The following is a 22,361-nucleotide window of genomic DNA, read 5'->3' as shown; positions in this document are numbered from 1 at the left end:
TCGGGGCCATTTTACTCTTTATTGACATTTTTTGGACGTTTCGTTTCATTAATGTAAAATCTTTTTTTCCATAATGGGGGGAGAAAAAAACAAAAACACAAAACGCGTCGGTGAGGAAAATCAATAAAGAGTTGAAGCTGACGAAGCCACGTGCAGGGTCCTTAGTGGTCTCTCCCGTGGCTCCATACTACCTGAGTATTATTATTACCTGTCATACGCCGAGTATCCGTTCTGCTGGAGAAAGTCGTCTTTTATCAGTTTGGCGACTTCCAGTGTAATCTTATCCGCTTCTGCCAGGGATGCCTGTTAGAATCGATGATGAGAGTATTGATGGATGTAGAGGATGATGAGAGTATTGATGGATGTAGAGGATAATGAGAGTATTGATGGGTGTAGAGGATGATGAGAGTATTGATGGGTGTAGAGGATGATGAGAGTATTGATGGGTGTAGAGGATGATGAGAGTATTGATGAGTGTAGAGGATGATGAGAGTATTGATGGGTGTAGAGGATGATGAGAGTATTGATGAGTGTAGAGGATGATGAGAGTATTGATGGGTGTAGAGGATGATGAGAGTATTGATGGATGTAGAGGATGATGAGAGTATTGATGAGTGTAGAGGAAGATGAGAGTATTGATGGATGTAGAGGATGATGAGAGTATTGATAGATGTAGAGGATGATGAGAGTATTGATGGGTGTAGAGGATGATGAGAGTATTGATGAGTGTAGAGGATGATGAGAGTATTGATGAGTGTAGAGGATGATGAGAGTATTGATGGATGTAGAGGATGATGAGAGTATTGATAGATGTAGAGGATGATGAGAGTATTGATGGATGTAGAGGATAATGAGAGTATTGATGGGTGTAGAGGATGATGAGAGTATTGATGGGTGTAGAGGATGATGAGAGTATTGATGGGTGTAGAGGATGATGAGAGTATTGATGGATGTAGAGGATGATGAGAGTATTGATGGATGTAGAGGATGATGAGAGTATTGATGGATGTAGAGGATAATGAGAGTATTGATGGATGTAGAGGATGATGAGAGTATTGATGGGTGTAGAGGATGATGAGAGTATTGATGGGTGTAGAGGATGATGAGAGTATTGATGGGTGTAGAGGAAGATGAGAGTATTGATGGATGTAGAGGATGATGAGAGTATTGATAGATGTAGAGGATGATGAGAGTATTGATGGATGTAGAGGATAATGAGAGTATTGATGGGTGTAGAGGATGATGAGAGTATTGATGGGTGTAGAGGATGATGAGAGTATTGATGGGTGTAGAGGATGATGAGAGTATTGATGGATGTAGAGGATGATGAGAGTATTGATGGGTGTAGAGGATGATGAGAGTATTGATGAGTGTAGAGGATGATGAGAGTATTGATGAGTGTAGAGGATGATGAGAGTATTGATGGATGTAGAGGATGATGAGAGTATTGATGGGTGTAGAGGATGATGAGAGTATTGATGGGTGTAGAAGATAATGAGAGTATTGATGGATGTAGAGGATGATGAGAGTATTGATGGATGTAGAGGATGATGAGAGTATGGATGAGTGTAGAGGATGATGAGAGTATTGATGAGTGTAGAGGATGATGAGAGTATTGATGGATGTAGAGGATGATGAGAGTATTGATAGATGTAGAGGATGATGAGAGTATTGATGGATGTAGAGGATAATGAGAGTATTGATGGGTGTAGAGGATGATGAGAGTATTGATGGGTGTAGAGGATGATGAGAGTATTGATGGGTGTAGAGGATGATGAGAGTATTGATGGATGTAGAGGATGATGAGAGTATTGATGGGTGTAGAGGATGATGAGAGTATTGATGAGTGTAGAGGATGATGAGAGTATTGATGAGTGTAGAGGATGATGAGAGTATTGATGGATGTAGAGGATGATGAGAGTATTGATGGGTGTAGAGGATGATGAGAGTATTGATGGGTGTAGAAGATAATGAGAGTATTGATGGATGTAGAGGATGATGAGAGTATTGATGGGTGTAGAGGATGATGAGAGTATTGATGAGTGTAGAGGATGATGAGAGTATTGATGGGTGTAGAGGATGATGAGAGTATTGATGGGTGTAGAGGATGATGAGAGTATTGATGAGTGTAGAGGATGATGAGAGTATTGATGAGTGTAGAGGATGATGAGAGTATTGATGGATGTAGAGGATGATGAGAGTATTGATGGATGTAGAGGATGATGAGAGTATGGATGGGTGTAGAGGATGATGAGAGTATGGATGGGTGTAGAGGATGATGAGAGTATTGATGGGTGTAGAGGATGATGAGAGTATTGATGGGTGTAGAGGATGATGAGAGTATTGATGAGTGTAGAGGATGATGAGAGTATTGATGGATGTAGAGGATGATGAGAGTATTGATGGATGTAGAGGATGATGAGAGTACTGATGTAGAGGATGATGAGAGTATTGATGGATGTAGAGGATGATGAGAGTATTGATGGATGTAGAGGATAATGAGAGTATTGATGGGTGTAGAGGATGATGAGAGTATTGATGGGTGTAGAGGATGATGAGAGTATTGATGAGTGTAGAGGATGATGAGAGTATTGATGAGTGTAGAGGATGATGAGAGTATTGATGGATGTAGAGGATGATGAGAGTATTGATGGATGTAGAGGATGATGAGAGTATTGATAGATGTAGAGGATGATGAGAGTATTGATGAGTGTAGAGGATGATGAGAGTATTGATGGGTGTAGAGGATGATGAGAGTATTGATGGGTGTAGAGGATGATGAGAGTATTGATGAGTGTAGAGGATGATGAGAGTATTGATGAGTGTAGAGGATGATGAGAGTATTGATGGATGTAGAGGATGATGAGAGTATGGATGGGTGTAGAGGATGATGAGAGTATGGATGGGTGTAGAGGATGATGAGAGTATGGATGGGTGTAGAGGATGATGAGAGTATTGATGGGTGTAGAGGATGATGAGAGTATTGATGGGTGTAGAGGATGATGAGAGTATTGATGAGTGTAGAGGATGATGAGAGTATTGATGGATGTAGAGGATGATGAGAGTATTGATGGATGTAGAGGATGATGAGAGTACTGATGTAGAGGATGATGAGAGTATTGATGGATGTAGAGGATGATGAGAGTATTGATGGATGTAGAGGATAATGAGAGTATTGATGGGTGTAGAGGATGATGAGAGTATTGATGGGTGTAGAGGATGATGAGAGTATTGATGAGTGTAGAGGATGATGAGAGTATTGATGGATGTAGAGGATGATGAGAGTATTGATGGATGTAGAGGATGATGAGAGTATTGATAGATGTAGAGGATGATGAGAGTATTGATGAGTGTAGAGGATGATGAGAGTATTGATGGATGTAGAGGATGATGAGAGTATTGACGGGTGTAGAGGATGATGAGAGTATTGATGAGTGTAGAGGATGATGAGAGTATTGATGGATGAAGAGGATGATGAGAGTATTGATGGATATAGAGGATGATGAGAATACTGATGTAGAGGATGATGAGAGTAATGATGTAGAGGATGATGAGAGTATTGATGGATGTAGAGGAAGATGAGTGTATTGATGGATGTAGAGGATGATGAGAGTATTGATGGATGTAGAGGAAGATGAGAGTATTGATGGATGTAGAAGATGAGAGTACGAATGTAGAGGATGATGAGAGTATTGCTGGATGTAGAGGATGATGAGAGTATTGATGGATGTAGAGGATGATGAGAGTATTGATTTTAGAGGATGATGAGAGTATGGATGGGTGTAGAGGATGATGAGAGTATTGATGTAGAGGATGATGAGAGTATTTATTGTAGAGGATCATGAGAGTATTGATGGATGTAGAGGATGATGAGAGTATTGATGGATGTAGAGGATGATGAGAGTATTTATTGTAGAGGATGATGGGAGTATTGATTTAGAGGATGATGAGAGTATTGATTTAGAAGATGATGAGAGTATTGATGGATGTAGAGGAAGATGAGTACTGATGTAGAGGATGATGAGAGTATTGATGGATGTAGAGGATGATGAGAGTATTGATTTTAGAGGATGATGAGAGTATTGATGTAGAGGATGATGAGAGTATTGATGTAGAGGATGATGAGAGTATTGATGTAGAGGATGATGAGAGTATTGATGGATGTAGAAGATGAGAGTATGGATGTAGAGGATGATGAGAGTATTGATGGATGTAGAGGATGATTAGAGTACTGATGTAGAGGATGACGAGAGTATTGATGGATGTAGAGGATGATGAGAGTATTGATGTAGGGGATGATGAGAGTATTGATGGATGTAGAGGATGATGAGAGTACTGATGTAGAGGATGATGAAAGTATTGATGGATGTAGAGGATGATGAGAGTATTTATTGTAGAGGATGATGAGAGTATTTATTGTAGAGGATCATGAGAGTATTGATGGATGTAGAGGATGATGAGAGTATTTATTGTAGAGGATGATGAGAGTATTGATGGATGTAGAGGATGATGAGAGTATTGATGGATGTAGAGGATGATGAGAGTATTTATTGTAGAGGATGATGAGAGTATTGATGGATGTAGAGGATGATGAGAGTATTGATGGATGTAGAGGATGATGAGAGTATTTATTGTAGAGGATGATGAGAGTATTGATGTAGAGGATGAGAGTATTGATGGATGTAGAGGATGATGAGAGTATTTATTGTAGAGGATGATGAGAGTATTGATGTAGAGGATGAGAGTATTGATGTAGAGGATGAGAGTATTAATGGATGTAGAGGTTGATGAGAGTATTGATGTAGAGGATGATGAGAGTATTGATTTAAAAAATGATGAGAGTATTGATTGATGTAGAGGATGATGAGAGTATTGATGTAGAGGATGATGAGAGTATTGATTTAAAAAATGATGAGAGTATTGATGTAGAGGATGATGAGAGTATTGATGGATGTAGAGGATGATGAGAGTATTGATGTGGAGGATGATAAGAGTATTGATTTAAAAAAATGATGAGAGTATTGATGTAGAGGATAATGAGAGTATTGATGTGGAGGATAATGAGAGTATTGATGTGGAGGATGATGACAGTATTGATGTAGAGGATGACGAGAGTATTGATTGATGTAGAGGATGATGAGAGTATTGATTTAGAGGATGATGAGAGTATTGATATAGAGGATGATGAGAGCATTGATGTAGAGGATGATGAGAGTATTGATGTAGAGGATGACGAGAGTATTGATTGATGTAGAGGATGATGAGAGTATTGAGTTAGAGGATGATTAGAGTATTGATGTAGAGGATGATGAGAGTATAGATGTAGAGGATGACGAGAGTATTGATTGATGTAGAGGATGATGAGAGTATTGATTTAGAGGATGATGAGAGTATTGATGTAGAGGATGATGAGTGTATTATTACTCTAGTACCTGTATTCCTATACACTGAGGCTTATTATTACTCTAATACTTGTATTCCTATACACTGAGACCTAGTATTATTACCCTAGTACCTGTATTCCTATACACTGAGACCTAGTATTATTACCCTAGTACCTGTATTCCTATACACTGAGACCTAGTTTTATTACCCTAGTACCTGTATTCCTATACACTGAGACCTAGTATTATTACTCTAGTACCTGTATTCCTATACACTGAGACCTAGTATTATTACTCTAGTACCTGTATTCCTATACACTGAGGCTTATTATTACTCTAGTACCTGTATTCCTATACACTGAGGCTTATTATTACTCTACTACCTGTATTCCTATACACTGAGACCTAGTATTATTACCCTAGTACCTGTATTCCTATACACTGAGACCTAGTATTATTACCCTAGTATTTGTATTCCTATACACTGAGACCTAGTATTATTACTCTAGTACCTGTATTCCTATACACTGAGGCTTATTATTACTCTAGTACCTGTATTCCTATACACTGAGGCTTATTATTACTCTAGTACCTGTATTCCTATACACTGAGACCTAGTATTATTACCCTAGTACCTGTATTCCTATACACTGAGGCTTATTATTACTCTAGTACCTGTATTCCTATACACAGACCTAGTATTATTACCCTAGTACCTGTATTCCTATACACTGAGACCTAGTATTATTACCCTAGTATCTGTATTCCTATACACTGAGACCTAGTATTATTACTCTAGTACCTGTATTCCTATACACTGAGGCTTATTATTACTCTAGTACCTGTATTCCTATACACTGAGGCTTATTATTACTCTAGTACCTGTATTCCTATACACTGAGACCTAGTATTATTACCCTAGTACCTGTATTCCTATACACTGAGGCTTATTATTACTCTAGTACCTGTATTCCTATACACAGACCTAGTATTATTACCCTAGTACCTGTATTCCTATACACTGAGACCTAGTATTATTACCCTAGTACCTGTATTCCTATACACTGAGACCTAGTATTATTACTCTAGTACCTGTATTCCTATACACTGAGACCTAGTATTATTACCCTAGTACCTGTATTCCTATACACTGAGGCTTATTATTACTCTAGTACCTGTATTCCTATACACTGAGGCTTATTATTACTCTAGTACCTGTATTCCTATACACTGAGACCTAGTATTATTACCCTAGTACCTGTATTCCTATACACTGAGGCTTATTATTACTGTAGTACCTGTATTCCTATACACTGAGGCTTATTATTACTCTAGTACCTGTATTCCTATACACTGAGACCTAGTATTATTACTCTAGTACCTGTATTCCTATACACTGAGACCTAGTATTATTACCCTAGTACCTGTATTACTCTAGTACCTGTATTCCTATACACTGAGGCTTATTATTACTCTAGTACCTGTATTCCTATACACTGAGACCTAGTATTATTACCCTAGTACCTGTATTCCTATACACTGAGGCTTATTATTACTCTAGTACCTGTATTCCTATACACTGAGGCTTATTATTACTCTAGTACCTGTATTCCTATACACTGAGGCTTATTATTACCCTAGTACCTGTATTCCTATACACTGAGGCTTATTATTACCCTAGTACCTGTATTTCTATACACTGAGGCTTATTATTACCCTAGTACCTGTATTCCTATACACTGAGGCTTATTATTACCCTAGTACCTGTATTCCTATACACTGAGACCTAGTATTATTACTCTAGTACCTGTATTCCTATACACTGAGACCTAGTATTATTACCCTAGTACCTGTATTCCTATACACTGAGACCTAGTATTATTACTCTAGTACCTGTATTCCTATACACTGAGACCTAGTATTATTACCCTAGTACCTGTATTCCTATACACTGAGGCTTATTATTACTCTAGTACCTGTATTCCTATACACTGAGGCTTATTATTACTCTAGTACCTGTATTCCTATACACTGAGACCTAGTATTATTACCCTAGTACCTGTATTCCTATACACTGAGGCTTAATATTACTCTAGTACCTGTATTCCAATACACTGAGGCTTATTATTACCCTAGTACCTGTTTTCATATACACTGAGGCTTATTATTACTCTAGTACCTATATTTCTATACACTGAGGCTTATTATTACTCTAGTACCTGTATTCCTATACAGTGAGACCTAGTATTATTACCCTAGTACCTGTATTCCTATCCACTGAGGCTTATTATTACTCTAGTACCTGTATTCCTATACACTGAGGCTTATTATTACTCTAGTACCTGTATTCCTATACACTGAGGCTTATTATTACTCTAGTACCTGTATTCCTATACACTGAGGCTTATTATTACTCTAGTACCTGTATTCCTATACACTGAGACCTAGTATTATTACCCTAGTACCTGTATTCCTATACACTGAGGCTTATTATTACTCTAGTACCTGTATTCCTATACACTGAGGCTTATTATTACTCTAGTACCTGTATTCCTATACACTGAGGCTTATTATTACTCTAGTACCTGTATTCCTATACACTGAGACCTAGTATTATTACCCTAGTACCTGTATTCCTATACACTGAGGCTTATTATTACTCTAGTACCTGTATTCCTATACACTGAGACCTAGTATTATTACCCTAGTACCTGTATTCCTATACACTGAGACCTAGTATTATTACCCTAGTACCTGTATTCCTATACACTGAGACCTAGTATTATTACTCTAGTACCTGTATTCCTATACACTGAGACCTAGTATTATTACCCTAGTACCTGTATTCCTATACACTGAGGCTTATTATTACTCTAGTACCTGTATTCCTATACACTGAGGCTTATTATTACCCTAGTACCTGTATTCCTATACACTGAGGCTTATTATTACCCTAGTACCTGTATTCCTATACACTGAGGCTTATTATTACCCTAGTACCTGTATTCCTATACACTGAGGCTTATTATTGCCCTAGTACCTGTATTCCTATACACTGAGACCTAGTATTATTACCCTAGTACCTGTATTCCTATACACTGAGACCTAGTATTATTACTCTAGTACCTGTATTCCTATACACTGAGACCTAGTATTATTACCCTAGTACCTGTATTCCTATACACTGAGGCTTATTATTACTCTAGTACCTGTATTCCTATACACTGAGACTTAGTATTATTACCCTAGTACCTGTATTACTCTAGTACCTGTATTCCTATACACTGAGGCTCATTATTACTCTAGTACCTGTATTCCTATACACTGAGACCTAGTATTATTACCCTAGTACCTGTATTCCTATACACTGAGGCTTATTATTACTCTAGTACCTGTATTCCTATACACTGAGGCTTATTATTACCCTAGTACCTGTATTCCTATACACTGAGGCTTATTATTACTCTAGTACCTGTATTCCTATACACTGAGGCTTATTATTACTCTAGTACCTATATTCCTATACACTGAGGCTTATTATTACTCTAGTACCTGTATTCCTATACAGTGAGACCTAGTATTATTACCCTAGTACCTGTATTCCTATACACTGTGGCTTATTATTACTCTAGTACCTGTATTCCTATACACTGAGGCTTATTATTACTCTAGTACCTGTATTCCTATACACTGAGGCTTATTATTACTCTAGTACCTGTATTCCTATACACTGAGACCTAGTATTATTACCCTAGTACCTGTATTCCTATACACTGAGGCTTATTATTACCCTAGTACCTGTATTCCTATACACTGAGGCTTATTATTACTCTAGTACCTGTATTCCTATACACTGAGGCTTATTATTACTCTAGTACCTGTATTCCTATACACTGAGACCTAGTATTATTACCCTAGTCCTGTATTCCTATACACTGAGGCTTATTATTACTCTAGTACCTGTATTCCTATACACTGAGACCTAGTATTATTACCCTAGTACCTGTATTACTCTAGTACCTGTATTCCTATACACTGAGACCTAGTATTATTACCCTAGTACCTATATTCCTATACACTGAGGCTTATTATTACTCTAGTACCTGTATTCCTATACACTGAGGCTTATTATTACTCTAGTACCTATATTCCTATACACTGAGACCTAGTATTATTACCCTAGTATCTGTATTCCCGGGGACCCATTAATCAATCAGTCAGTACTCACCTTCCCCACTAGCTGCACGATTTCGGCCAGGTCTTCTTCTTCTTGCAGGATTTCCTTGGCCTTGGTCCTGAGGGGCACAAGTTCAGGGAAGTTCCTCTCGTAGTACTCGTCCAGCGCCCGCATGTACTTGCTGTAGCTGATCAACCAGTTCACTGATGGGAAATGTTTCCTCTGTGCCAACTTCTTGTCCAAGCCCCAGAAAACCTGTAAGAAGACACAAGATGAGAGGACGCCATCGCCTGGACGCTCACAGTGCAGACCCCGACCCATCTGAGCACCATGAGAGAGTGTCCTACAGAAACTGTTGTGGTGTCCTGGTACAGGACCTTCTCCTGTCCCAGTCTAAATTCCCCTCAGCTAGAGTCCCTCTATTCCACAGGGCTCTCCTGCAGGGCTTGCCCCTTGGTTGCCTCATATAAATGTATTTTTGTATAGTGTACAAATGTATAGGACCTTCCTGGGTCATGTGTTAATGTCATGTGATGTACCCAGAGTTCTCTGGGTTCTGGACTAACAGGCTTTGCAGCCAATAGGATTAGAGTAGCCCCCTTAATATAAAAGGGTCTGTAGTCTGTAAATTCGCTCTCTTGTTCCTGCACTCTCTTGAGACCTGGACACTAAAGAAGCACATTCAGCACATAGCCTAAAGGATCTGCAGCCACTAAAACCGTGAGTTATTAAGCTCAACCTACAAATCCTGTGTGACTACTATTCCTCTCAAATCTTATAATTAGTAGCACAGTAGCCTGCATAAAGATCATTACTACCAGTCCCAGCAAAGCCTGTGAGGAACCTGCATCCCGGTGGCCTCAGGAGAAACTGTAGAATTGTAAAGACTGTTGCATAAAAGTTCAAGTAAACGTTTCCAGTTATCTCATAAATTCTGCTGTGGACATTCCATTTATTATCCCTGCCGTATGTGGGCCGGTTGGCGGCAGGATCTCCAATACTAAGCAAACCGCACCCTGGCGTCATGACAAGTAAGGGCTAATACCACCAGACCCTGCATCACCATTGCAACACCCCAGTCACCACACTGTGATGGCGCCATATTATGTGGGCATTGTACAGTATTATATACAGTATTATGTCCTCTCTATGAGATGGTCAGGGCCAAAGACATGGAATTCAGATGAAGAATTCCCATAAAGATGGTTGGTCCTTGGCCTGGTATCATTGATCATGTTTGTCTCGGTATCGCCTGGTGTCATTGTATCGCCCAGTGACATTGATCATGTTTGGCCCAGTATGGCTCAGTGTCATTGTATCGCCCGGTGTTGCCCAGTGTCATTACACATTGGTGACCATATGACCGGTCCCTGGACACATTGTACACTGGTGACCATATGACCGGTCCCTGGACACATTATACACTGGTGACCAAATGACCGGTGCCCTGGAAACATTGTACACTGGTGACCATATGATCGGTGCCCTGGACACATTACACACTGGTGACCATATGACCGGTGCCCTGGACACATTATACACTGTGACCATATGACCGGTGCCCTGGACACATTATACACTGGTGACCATATGACCAGTGCCCTGGACACATTATACACTGGTGACCATATGACCGGTGCCCTGGACACATTACACACTGGTGACCATATGACCGGTGCCCTTTACACATTGTACACTGGTGACCATATGACCAGTGCCCTGGACACATTATACACTGGTGACCATATGACCGGTGCCCTGGACACATTGTACACTGGTGACCATATGACCGGTGCCCTGGACACATTATACACTGGTGACCATATGACCGGTGCCCTGGACACATTGTACACTGGTGACCGTATGACCGGTGCCCTGGACACATTGTACACTGGTAACCAAATGACCGGTGCCCTGGACACATTTTACACTGGTGACCAAATGACCGGTGCCCTGGACACATTATACACTGGTGACCATATGACCGGTGCCCTGGACACATTATACACTGGTGACCATATGACCGGTGCCCTGGACACATTATACACTGGTGACCATATGACCGGTGCCCTGGACACATTACACACTGGTGACCATATGACCGGTGCCCTTTACACATTGTACACTGGTGACCATATGACCAGTGCCCTGGACACATTATACACTGGTGACCATATGACCGGTGCCCTGGACACATTGTACACTGGTGACCATATGACCGGTGCCCTGGACACATTATACACTGGTGACCATATGACCGGTGCCCTGGACACATTGTACACTGGTGACCATATGACCGGTGCCCTGGACACATTGTACACTGGTGACCATATGACCGGTGCCCTGGACACATTGTACACTGGTGACCGTATGACCAGTGCCCTGGACACATTGTACACTGGTGACCGTATGACCGGTGCCCTGGACACATTGTACACTGGTAACCAAATGACCGGTGCCCTGGACACATTTTACACTGGTGACCAAATGACCGGTGCCCTGGACACATTGTACACTGGTGACCATATGACCGGTGCCCTGGACACATTATACACTGGTGACCGTATGACCGGTGCCCTGGACACATTGTACACTGGTGAACGTATGACCGGTGCCCTGGACACATTGTACACTGGTGACCGTATGGCCGGTGCCCTGGGCACATTGTACACTGGTGACCGTATGACCGGTGCCCTGAACACATTGTACACTGGTGACCGTATGACCGGTGCCCTGGACACATTGTACACTGGTGACCGTATGACCGGTGCCCTGGACACAGTGTACACTGGTGACCGTATGACCGGTGCCCTGGACACATTGTACACTGGTGACCATATGACCGGTGCCCTGGAAACATTGTACACTGGTGACCATATGACCGGTGCCCTGGACACATTATACACTGGTGACCGTATGACCGGTGCCCTGGACACATTGTACACTGGTGAACGTATGACCGGTGCCCTGGACACATTGTACACTGGTGACCGTATGACCGGTGCCCTGGACACATTGTACACTGGTGACCGTATGACCGGTGCCCTGAACACATTATACACTGGTGACCATATGACCAGTGCCCTGGACACATTATACACTGGTGACCATATGACCAGTGCCCTGGACACATTGTACACTGGTGACCATATGACCAGTCCCTGAACACATTGTACACTGGTGACCATATGACCAGTGCCCTGGACACATTATACACTGGCGACTTGGACACATACACTGACACGAGAGACCTCACCTGTACTATACCCAGTGTGGCGGATGTGACCGGGTCTGAGAAGTCGCCTCCTGGAGGAGAAACTCTGTAAATGTAGAAAATAACCAAAGATTACAGAGATAAAGGAGAAGCTCTGACCTTCTGTGTCCCCTCCATGATCTTTGAATCTAAAGCCACCAGAGGTCAGAGGGGTCAGTGAGTTGTATGTGAGGTCAGGGCTGTGGGGTGTATGGACTATGTGCAGACCCCATTACAGATGTATTATCAGGGTCTAGTCAGGTCCTTAGGTTATAGTAATACAATAGACTGTAACTGGTGTACCAATAGCCCCAGCCGGCCCTGCATTGCTACTCCCATTTTCCTTGCGGGCACCACATATGGACTGTGATATAGACCAATCAACCCCTTACCTTCATCCCCCCCCCCCCCCATGCTCTGAAGGGATGTATGATAATGTCTTGTTGTAGGTCGTACCCATCGGTGCTCACTTTCCCCAGGTATGTCTTACTGTAGGTTGTACCCATCGGTGCCCACTTTCCCCAAGCATGTCTTATTGTAGGTTGTACCCATCGGGGCCCACTTTCCCCAGGTATGTCTTATTGTAGGTCGTACCCATCGGTGCTCACTTTCCCCAGGTCTGTCTTATTCTAGGTTGTATCCATCGGTGCCCACTTTCCCCAGATATGTCTTATTGTAGGTTGTATCCATCGGTGCCCACTTTCCCCAGGTATGACTTATTGTAGGTCGTACCCATCGGGGGCCCACTTTCCCCAGGTATGTCTTATTGTAGGTCGTACCCATCGGTGCCCACTTTCCCCAGGTCTGTCTTATTGTAGGTTGTATCCATCGGTTCCCACTTTCCCCAGGTATGACTTATTGTAGGTCGTACCCATCGGGGCCCACTTTCCCCAGGTATGTCTTATTGTAGGTCGTACCCATCGGTGCCCACTTTCCCCAGGTCTGTCTTATTGTAGGTTGTATCCATCGGTGCCCACTTTCCCCAGGTATGACTTATTGTAGGTCGTACCCATCGGTGCTCACTTTCCCCAGGTATGTCTCATTGTAGGTCGTACCCATCGGTGTCCACTTTCCCCAGATATGTCTTATTGTAGGTCGTACCCATCGGTGCCCACTTTCCCCAGGTCTGTTTTATTGTAGGTTGTACCCATCGGTGCCCACTTTCCCCGGATCAGGGTTCTTACAATATCTTTGCCCAATCATAGAGAAGATGTATTATCAGAGGAGAGAACTCACGCTCCCACAATGCTGACACTTCCTTCTCGGCCTGGACTTCCAAGACATCTGACTCTTCCTGCCCGCTCATAGAAAGAAGCGAGGCGGGCACCGAGGTAGGCGGGATAGCCGCTGTCTGGAAGAGATGGAGCACTGTCAGGGGTCTGGCCAGCCATGGGGACAATTGGGCATCAATGTTCTGGAGACGGTCAATGGCCCGAGGTTTTATTGGATGATGTCTCCCCAGTACGAGGCTACAACATATGGACCTTAAGGGGCAGTGAGTCCTATGAAGCCTTTGTGACGGTTCGGCCATGATGGATATTGCTCCATAACCGTCCCCCCTGCAGAAGAATCTGTTGGGCAATTTTTTTTTTTGCATCATTCCATAAGAAATTATTTTATGGTGGCGCACATTGGAGTGAGTAGCAGTAATGGAACTAGAAGACCATCAGCCTTAATGTGTCATTGTAGAAGAGTCTAGGGGGCCCATCACTGCCGCGGGACCCCAATCACCCCAACAGACATCTATAGACCTTCCTTATGTCCTGGGGAAGACAACATGAGGGGGGCGGCCTACATAGACATCTATAGACCTTCCTTATGTCCTGGGGAAGACAGCATGGGGGGCGGGGGGGGGGGCCTTCATAGACATCTATAGACCTTCCTTATGTCCTGGGGAAGACAACATGAGGGGGGCGGCCTACATAGACATCTATAGACCTTCCTTATGTCCTGGGGAAGACAGCATGGGGGGCGGGGGGGGGGGCTTCATAGACATCTATAGACCTTCCTTATGTCCTGGGGAAGACAACATGAGGGGGGCGGCCTACATAGACATCTATAGACCTTCCTTATGTCCTGGGGAAGACAACATGGGGGGCGGGGGGGAGGCCTTCATAGACATCTATAGACCTTCCTTATGTCCTGGGGAAGACAACATGAGGGGGGCGGCCTACATAGACATCTATAGACTACCTTACAGTGGGGATCAAAAGTTTGGGCACCCCAGGTAAAAATTTGTATTAATGTGCATAAAGAATCCAAGGAAAGATGGAAAAATGTCCAAAAGGCATCAAATTACAGATTAGACATTCTTATAATATGTCACCAAAAGTGACATTTTATTTCCATCATTTACACTTTCAAAATAACAGAAAAAAAAATGGCGTCTGCAAAAGTTTGGGCACCCTGCAGAATTTATAACATGCACTGCCCCCTTTATAAAGCTGAGACCTGCCAGTGTCATGGATTGTTCTCAATCATCATATAGGAAGACCAGGTTATGTCACTCTCAAAGGTTTTAAATGCCCAGACTCATCTGACCTCGCCCCAACAATCAGCACCATGGGTTCTTCTAAGCAGTTGTCTAGAAATATGAAACTGAAAATAGTTGACGCTCACAAAGCTGGAGAAGGCTATAAGAAGATAGCAAAACGTTTTCAGATGTCAATATCCTCTGTTCGGAATGTAATTAGGAAATGGCAGTCATCAGGAACAGTGGAAGTTAAAGCAAGATCTGGAAGACCAAGAAAAATATCAGACAGAACAGCTCGCAGGATTGTGAGAAAAACAATTCAAAACCCACATTTGACTGCACAATCCCTCCAGAAAGATCTGGAGTTGTGGTACATTATTCCACTATAAAGAGATACTTGTATAAATATGATCTTCATGGAAGAGTCATCAGAAGAAAACCTCTTCTACGTCCTCACCACAAAAATCAGCGTTTGAACTTTGCAAATGAACATATAGACAAGCCTGATGCATTTTGGAAACAAGTTCTGTGGACCGATGAGGTTAAAATTGAACTTTTTGGCCGGAATGAGCAAATGTACGTTTGGAGAAGAAGGGGGGACAGAATTTAATTAAAAGAACCTCTGTCCAACTGTTAAGCATGGGGGTGGATCAATCATGCTTTGGGGTTGTATTGCAGCCAGTGGCGCAGGGAACATCTCACGAGTAGAAGGAAAAATGGATTCAATAAGATTACAGCAAATTTTGGATAACTTGATGCCATCTGTGAAAAAGCTGAAGTTAAAGAGAGGATGGCTTCTACAAATGGATAATGATCCTAAACACACCTCGAAATCCACGGGGGATTACATCAAGAGGCATAAACTGAAGGTTTTGCCATGGCCTTCACAATCTCCTGACCTCAACATAATTGAAAATCTATGGATAGACCTTAAAAGAGCAGTGCGTGACACACAGCCCAGAGATCTCAAAGAAATGGAAGACTTTTTTAAGGAAGAATGGGCAAAGATACCTCAAACAAGAACTGGAAGACTCTTGGCTGCTACAAAAAGCGTTTACAAGCTGTGATACTTGCCAAAGGGGGCAGAACGAGATATTAATTCTGCAGGGTGCCCAAACTTTTGCAGATGCCATTTTTTTGTTTTCTGTTATTTTGAAAGTGTAAATGATGGAAATAAAATGTAACTTTTGGTGACATATTATAAGAAGGTCTAATCTGTAATTTGATGCATTTTGGAGATTTTTCCATCTTTCCTTGGCTTCTTTATGCACATTAGGGATCGACCGATATAGTTTTTTTAGGGCCGATACCGATAATCGGTGCAGGTTAGGGCCGATAGCCGATAACTTATACCGATATTCCGGTATAAGTTATCGGCTATTTAACCCCCTGCGATCTGTAGTGGCTTTTGCGGGGCCATAGGCCTCCGCCGCCACCCGCTTCTCTCCCCCTACCTGTCAGGGTGGTCCGGGCCATCCTTCCTGTAGTGTCCGGGGGCGTTCCGGGTGAAGAGTGAACCGGTCTGGGCTGTCCTTCTTCTCCGGCGGTCATCTTCTCCACTCCGGGCAGGCTCCGGCCTAGTATGCTGCATAGACGCCGCTGCGCAGTGACGCTTGTGCGCAGCAACGCACCTGACGTCACGGCGTATCGGCGTCTATGCAGCGTACTAGACCGGAGCCTGCCCGGAGTGGAGAAGATGACCGCCGGAGAAGAAGGACAGCCCGGACCGGTTCCCTCTTCACCCGGAACGCCCCCGGACACTACAGGAAGGAAGGATGGATGGCCCGGACCACCCCCATTACGGGTAAGTTTAATTTTTTTATTGACTCGGAGGGTGGGGGAGGGGCCCGACCGGTATAGCGGTATGGGCAAAAATCCATACCGGTATACTGCCCAGCATCACGGTGGGGGGTGCGACGCGGTGCGGTGGGTCGGGGGTGCGGTGAGGCGGCGGTCGCGGTGCGGGCGGTGCGGGGGGCAGGGCATTATCGGCTTTTCGGCAAGGTAATTGCCGATACCGATAATGCCCAAAATCGTGATTATCGGCCCATAATATCGGCCATACCGATAATCGGTCGATCCGTAATGCACATTAATACAAATTTTTATCTGGGGTGCCCAAACTTTTGATCCCCACTGTATGTCCTGGGCCAATAGCATGGGGGGGGGGGGGGAGACCTTCATAGACATCTATAGACCTTCCTTATGTCCTGGGAAAGACAGCATGGGGGGGGGGCTTCATAGACATCAATAGACCTTCCTTATGTCCGGGGAAAGACAGCATGGGGGGTGGGGCTTCATAGACATCTATAGACCTTCCTTATGTACTGGGCTGACAGCATGGGGGGGGGGAGACCTTCATAGTCATCTATAGACCTTCCTTATGTCCTGGGGAAGACGGCATGGGGGGGAGGGGGTTCATAGACATCTATAGACCTTCCTTATGTCCTGGGAAAGACAGCATGGGGGGGGGCTTCATGGACATCTATAGACCTTCCTTATGTCCTGGGGAAGACGGCATGGGGGGGAGGGGGTTCATAGACATCTATAGACCTTCCTTATGTCCTGGGAAAGACAGCATGGGGGGGGGCTTCATGGACATCTATAGACCTTCCTTATGTCCTGGGGAAGACGGCATGGGGGGGAGGGGGTTCATAGACATCTATAGACCTTCCTTATTTCCTGGGGAAGACAGCATGGGGGGGGGGCTTCATAGACATCTATAGACCTTCCTTATGTCCTGCGGAAGACAGCATGGGGGGGCTTCATAGACATCTATAGACCTTCCTTATGTCCTGGGGAAGACAGCATGGGGGGGGGGGGGTAGAGACCATCATAGACATCTATAGACCTTCCTTATGTCCTGGGGCAGACAGTATGGGGGGGGGGGGTAGAGACCATCATAGACATCTATAGACCTTCCTTATGTCCTGGGGAAGACAGCATGGGGGGTGGAGGTCTCTTCACAGACATCTATAGGCCTTCCTTATGTCATGGGGTAGACAGCATGGGGGGGCCTTCATTGACATCTATAGACCTTCCTTATGTCCTTGGGCAGACAGCTTAGGGTGGGGGGGGGGAGGCCTTCATAGACATCTATAGACCTTCCTTATGTCCTGGGGCAGACAGCGTGGGTGGCCTTCATAGACATCTATAGACCTTCCTTATGTCCTTGGGCAGACAGCTTAGGGGGGGGGAGGCCTTCATAGACATCTATAGACCTTCCTTATGTCCTGGGGCAGACAGCATGCGGGGTTGAGGCCTTCATAGACATCTATAGACCTTCCTTATGTCCTGGGGCAGACAGCATGGGGGGGGGGGGGGGAGGCCTCTTCATAGACATCTATAGACCTTCCTGGGCCAGACAATACTCATACATATATTACCAGCTGGATCTTACCAGCCGGCATCTCTGCCAGACGACCAGAGATTTCCCTTAGAGCTTCAGCCCATCGAGAGGTGGAGTCAGCCATCATACTGACATTGTAGCCCATGTCTCGGAAGTACTCCGAAAGGGTGATCCCTAGAGACAGAAGAGATCAGAAGCAGCAAAGTATAATAATGTTTATGACTGTGTATAATAATGTTTATGACTGTGTAAAATAATGTCTATGACTTTGTATAATAATGTCTATGACTTTGTATAATAATGTCTATGACTATGTATAATAATGTCTATGACTATGTACAATAATTTCTTTGACTGTATTATAATATGTATGATAATGTCTATGACTCTGTATAGTAATGTCTATGGCTATGTATGATAATTTCTATGACTATGTATTATAATATGTATAATAATGTCTATGACTCTGTATGATAATGTCTATGACTCTGTATTATAGTGTACATGATACTATAACATTAGGTCATTGTGCACAAGATTTATCACACGTGTTATTAGATATGGGAGGACATGTATCACCAAGCTGAATCCATAGGCCAGGTGATACCTACACTACACTACATCTCAATACACTGACCCACAATGGACGTGTGGACTCACCTGTGTAGATTGAGGCTTCTCGGGCGGCCACAGGCATGTTTGATGTGTTGGCCACCAGGGTCGTCCTTTTCATGATTGATTCTGTTTTCCCATCTACCTCCATGGTAAGCTGGAGGAAATATTCACACCATCAGGTTATCTGCTCAGCTATACTAACCTATCTGACCTTCCATAGACTCCAATATCCCAACCACACAATGCCCATGGCTCCTCTTGGCACGATATAGGTGGATATGAGCCCAGAAGGTCTGAGAGCCCACTGAGATATCAGATGTGAGCCCAGAAGGTCCGGGAGCTCACTGAGATGTCAGATATGAGCCCAGAAGGTCCAGGAGCCCACTGAGATATCAGATGTGAGCCCAGAAGGTCCGGGAGCTCACTGAGATGTCAAATATGAGCCCAGAAGGACCAGGAGCCCACTGAGATGTCAGATATGAGCCCAGAAGGTCCAGGAGCCCACTGAGATATCAGATATGAGCCCAGAAGGTCCAGGAGCCCACTGAGATATCAGATATGAGCCCAGATGGTCCGGGAGCCCACTGAGATATCAGATATGAGCCCAGATGGTCCGGGAGCCCACTGTGATGTCAGATATGAGCCCAGAAGGTCTGGGAGCCCACTGAGATGTTAGACATGAGCCCAGAAGGTCCGGAAGCCCGCTGAGATGTCAAATATGAGGCCAAAGTGCCTGAGCGATCCAGGCACCATTATACAGGCAGACAAGGTACCCTCAAGCACCCATGGAGACCCCCTAGGGTATCCATCTGTCTAGTCAGATGTCATCATTCTGAGATAATATATATATATATATATATATATATATATATATGCAGACAAGGTAAGGCTGCTCACCACTCTCGCGTTTGTACCGCCCCCGGCTCAATAGAAGTCACACAAGAAAACGTCCGGCACTCGGGAAGATGCAGGTAAAACTTGTCAATGGCTTTATTCACACGCTTAAAGGCAGGATACAATCTAATTGTGTTCTGCCTTTAAGCGTGTGAATAAAGCCATTGACACGTTTTACCTGCATCTTCCCGAGCGCCGGACGTTTTCTTGTGTGATATATAGATATATATATATATATATATATATATATATATATATATGAGGCTACTGGTGCAGAAGGCCATTCAGAAGGGTTCACAAACATATCCTTACCTCAGGGAAGTCTCTTAGCACCTCAGACATTTCGTTTCCACGCTCCCCACAGCCCACGTAGACGATAACATCACTGTTGGAGTATTTGGAAAGTGCCTGAGAGATGACGGTCTTCCCACAACCGAAGGCTCCGGGGATGGCGGTGGTTCCACCCTGAACACATCTGTAACATATAACATATAAAGATATAAGTCCTGTGCTGCTGATACAACACATTATTACACACCATCCCTCACTTTCAGGAAAAGTATATTAAATGTCTTACAATTCATTCAAGTGAGAGTATAATGTGCTCGGTATAGCTGTCCTAAGATGGTGCATGTGTTGTGTCCCAGCGTGGAACACGTCTGTCTGCCTGCCCTGTCAGGTGGATGTCTCTTTAACATGTCTGCTCCGGGGCCACTGCTCAGGGTTATGTGTATTGTGTTTTACAATGTATTGCACTGTGTTTTCCATTGTTAAATACACATGTATGCTTTATTGTCTATTTAAGGAAAACTGTCAGCCCATTCACCATCGCGTAGCGGGGGCGGGGCTTTATCGGTTCAATTTACATATTCATTGTCTGTGACACATAATCATTGTATGTGGAGTCACTAAGCCCCGCCCCCATGTGAAGCCCCACCCCCACTGCGCGATTCAGTGAACTCAACAGTGGATCTTCTGGGGGACATATCTCTGGACATACTTAAGTAAGTGACCCCTCGTTGAACTCCTCTTCATGCACACTATAACCCAGTGTATAAGGTTTAGTGTGGGTGAACAGGCTGACAGTTTTCCTTTAAGAAATTATCTTGTCTGTGCAGGAGGATGCTTAAGGGATAACATGACTGCTTCGAATCAGGACCTCAGGCACTGCTTCCCCCAAAAGTGGAGGGTGAAACTGTGGACCTGTACCTCACCACATGAGGACAGGAATAATGTACCCAGATCCTGCATCAAACTGTTCCTGAGCCCTCAATCAAGTCTGTCCAATCAAGTCTGTCCAATCAAGTTCAGACACAAGTCCACTTAGAGGAGAAGAGCCTGAAAGCTAAAAGGCCCCCATTCCCAAAAGAAGAGGATACGAGAAAGAAAGCCTCAGGCATCTTCCGGTCCATGCATGTCTACCCTGGCGGTAAATCGAATTTACTTAGTCAAGCTCCAGTCATACCTTAGTCTGTTCAATTCAAAGTTCAGGACCCATCTATACTCAAATTAAGTTAAACAAGTTAGTTTGAGGAGGGCTATAAGTCCCATATTGCCTACAAGCAACTGTGATTCCCCAAAAAGCACCCTTCAGTGAATATTGCACAAAAGTGAACTGTTCCTGTTCTTCCTGCAAGTTCCTGAAGTAAAGTTAAAGTTGTTTCTCTATCCTGGTATTTGAGGTGTTTTTTGCCCGGCACCTGGAACAGGACACCGCTTATTCTTTGTAGTATGGTAGTTAACACTCTTGGCGTCACAAACGCTATCTTATTATTCACAGCACCCCATCAGTACATCATACACACCACCCTAAGTCACCACAACTTAACCAGAAAGGGGTGCTGCCTTCATGTTGACTGCGGGACCCCCTCTCATCTTTATGACCCCCCCTCTCAGTGACTATTTATTCCAACCTAGGACACGGCACAAGTAAACAGGTAACACTATATTAGCCATTGTAGAGATCCAGCTGCTGTAGGGAGTCATTGCTCTCAGGCCCCCATAAGAAGCCCCCCCCCCCCCCCCCCATCTTACACTCAATGTCCGACCTATTGAAAAGCCTTGGATCATGACTAGGTAGGTCAGCCCAACCAGAGATGCCGATGGTGGGTGAGATGTTCTTGGATTTATTGGTGATCTTTGGGAACTTTGCATGGAAGACTCTACACCAGAACCAAAACCTTAAAACCTAAACAATCTCTCCATGGAGAAGAGGT

General features: G+C 43.8%; 1 protein-coding gene across 1 annotated transcript in view; it reads right to left on the bottom strand.

The window, feature by feature from the left end:
• The window catches only part of LOC130350243 (V-type proton ATPase catalytic subunit A-like), a 101,099-nt gene that overhangs the window by 18,828 nt on the left and 59,910 nt on the right, over window positions 1-22,361 (bottom strand). Inside the window, exons 7-13 of the mRNA XM_056554866.1 lie at window positions 20,458-20,620; window positions 19,297-19,405; window positions 18,688-18,810; window positions 14,051-14,165; window positions 12,818-12,881; window positions 9,613-9,816; window positions 209-303 (exon numbers count right to left, since the gene is read on the bottom strand). Of these exons, the coding sequence (XP_056410841.1) occupies window positions 209-303; window positions 9,613-9,816; window positions 12,818-12,881; window positions 14,051-14,165; window positions 18,688-18,810; window positions 19,297-19,405; window positions 20,458-20,620 (873 nt within the window). The remainder of the gene's footprint in view (window positions 1-208; window positions 304-9,612; window positions 9,817-12,817; window positions 12,882-14,050; window positions 14,166-18,687; window positions 18,811-19,296; window positions 19,406-20,457; window positions 20,621-22,361) is intronic.

The sequence above is a fragment of the Hyla sarda genome, unplaced genomic scaffold, assembly GCF_029499605.1.
Source record: "Hyla sarda isolate aHylSar1 unplaced genomic scaffold, aHylSar1.hap1 scaffold_940, whole genome shotgun sequence".
In the NCBI taxonomy this organism is placed as follows: domain Eukaryota; kingdom Metazoa; phylum Chordata; class Amphibia; order Anura; family Hylidae; genus Hyla; species Hyla sarda.
The sequence above is the reverse complement of the archived record's forward strand: the minus strand, read 5'-3'. Positions and strand labels throughout refer to the sequence as shown.